General features: G+C 39.6%; 1 protein-coding gene across 1 annotated transcript in view; it reads left to right on the forward strand.

The window, feature by feature from the left end:
• Positions 1-534, forward strand: part of Fam149a (family with sequence similarity 149, member A) — a 34,446-nt gene extending 33,912 nt beyond the window's left edge. Inside the window, exon 14 of the mRNA XM_013025983.1 lies at positions 274-534. Within this exon, the coding sequence (XP_012881437.1) occupies positions 274-347 (74 nt within the window). The 3' untranslated portion in view covers positions 348-534. The remainder of the gene's footprint in view (positions 1-273) is intronic.
• The last annotated feature ends 998 nt before the right edge of the window (positions 535-1,532 follow it).

Below are 1,532 nucleotides of genomic sequence, written 5' to 3' on the forward strand. Positions count from 1 at the left end.
AAGGCTAGCACTCTACCATTTGAGCCACAGCTCACAGACTTTTCTGCCCAGCCTGGCTTCAAAGCATGATCTTCAGATCTCAGCCTCCAGAGTAGGGTTTCTAGGGATGAGCCATCTCTACCTGACCAGGTTTTTGTTTTTGTTTTGTATATGATAAATTATTTATTTATTGTATTAAAAACAAGGTTTAATCTACATAAGATGTCTAAAACGATCCTCTTGAGATGTTGAACTTCTACCATCTGTGAGAATTCCTTTTTGGTTTATTTTTAGGTTCACAATATATGCCTAAATCTTTTCAGAGGACAACTTTGACTTCAAGGAAGAGGTTCCAAGTGGCATCTTGATACTGTGTGTCCCAGAGTTATGGACTTACTGGGGCCTTCAAAAACCCAACCCACAAGTATTATACTATATATCTATTAATCTGCTTGTCTTACATTCTGACATGTGAGACTTCCTGAGAGAAATGTAAACCAATATGTTAACATAATGTTTTCACTGTACAGAGAATAAAAGTTGAAATGACTAATCTTTTCTGGTAGGTTCTTCAGACTTTGTTCAGAATACCCTAGAATATCTTTAAGTCCTCTCATTTGATCATCAGAAAATTCATATGATCATTCATTTGCAGGCTAAAAATATATAGGCATGTTAAATAATAGCCACTTTGTAATTTTGTACCTTGATTTAAATTCTTTTTGGTTCCTATTCTCTAATTCATCAAAACACAGATCACAAGCAGATATACTTCTTTAAAAAATAGTAAATTCATATTTGAGACAATCTGTCCATTTGAAAGAGATGCTGTTTGTTTTAATCATTGTGCTGAGTTTCTTTTTTCTTTTTTCTTTGGGTCCGGTCATGGGGCCTGAACTCTGGGCCTGGGTGCTGTCCCTCAGCTCTTCAGCTCAAGGCTAGTGCTCTACTAGTTGAGCCACAGCATCACTTCCAGTTTTTTCTTTTTGCTTATGTGGTGCTGAGGAATCGAACCCAGGGCCTCATGCATGCAAGGCAAGTGCTCTACCACTGAGCCACCTTCCCAGCCCTGTGCTGAGTTTCTTATACCTTTGTGTCAAAGCACCCCTGAACCTCTGTGAGGAAAGTCAGTGGCTAATTGGGAGCTACTATTGTGTGAAAACACAAGGGTAAAGTAGCTTTCATTGTCAAATTCAGACAGTCCATTTCAAAAACATGCCACATTTGTTGATACTTAAAACTGAATATAAACATAATTAAAATCTGGGGCACATAGTTGCCTGTTCGTTATGTTAGGTGCAATGTCCACTTACTAGAGGGTTTACTTTCAGCTTCTTCTTCCCCCTCTTTCCAGCCTCGCTTCCTGACCAATGTTCAGATGATATCTCTGACACCTGCACCCTCTGTTTTCCCCAACCTTTGCTCAGATGACTCCTCTGATCCCTTAACCTCTGTCCTCTTGCTCTGCTCTTCTCTCTTTCTCCCTTCCTTCCTTCCTTCCTTCCTTCTTTCCTTCCTTCCTTCCTTCTTTCCTTCCTTCCTTCCTTCCTTCC

Source organism: Dipodomys ordii, unplaced genomic scaffold (genome assembly GCF_000151885.1).
Source record: "Dipodomys ordii isolate 6190 unplaced genomic scaffold, Dord_2.0 Scaffold4, whole genome shotgun sequence".
Classification (NCBI taxonomy): Eukaryota; Metazoa; Chordata; class Mammalia; order Rodentia; family Heteromyidae; genus Dipodomys; species Dipodomys ordii.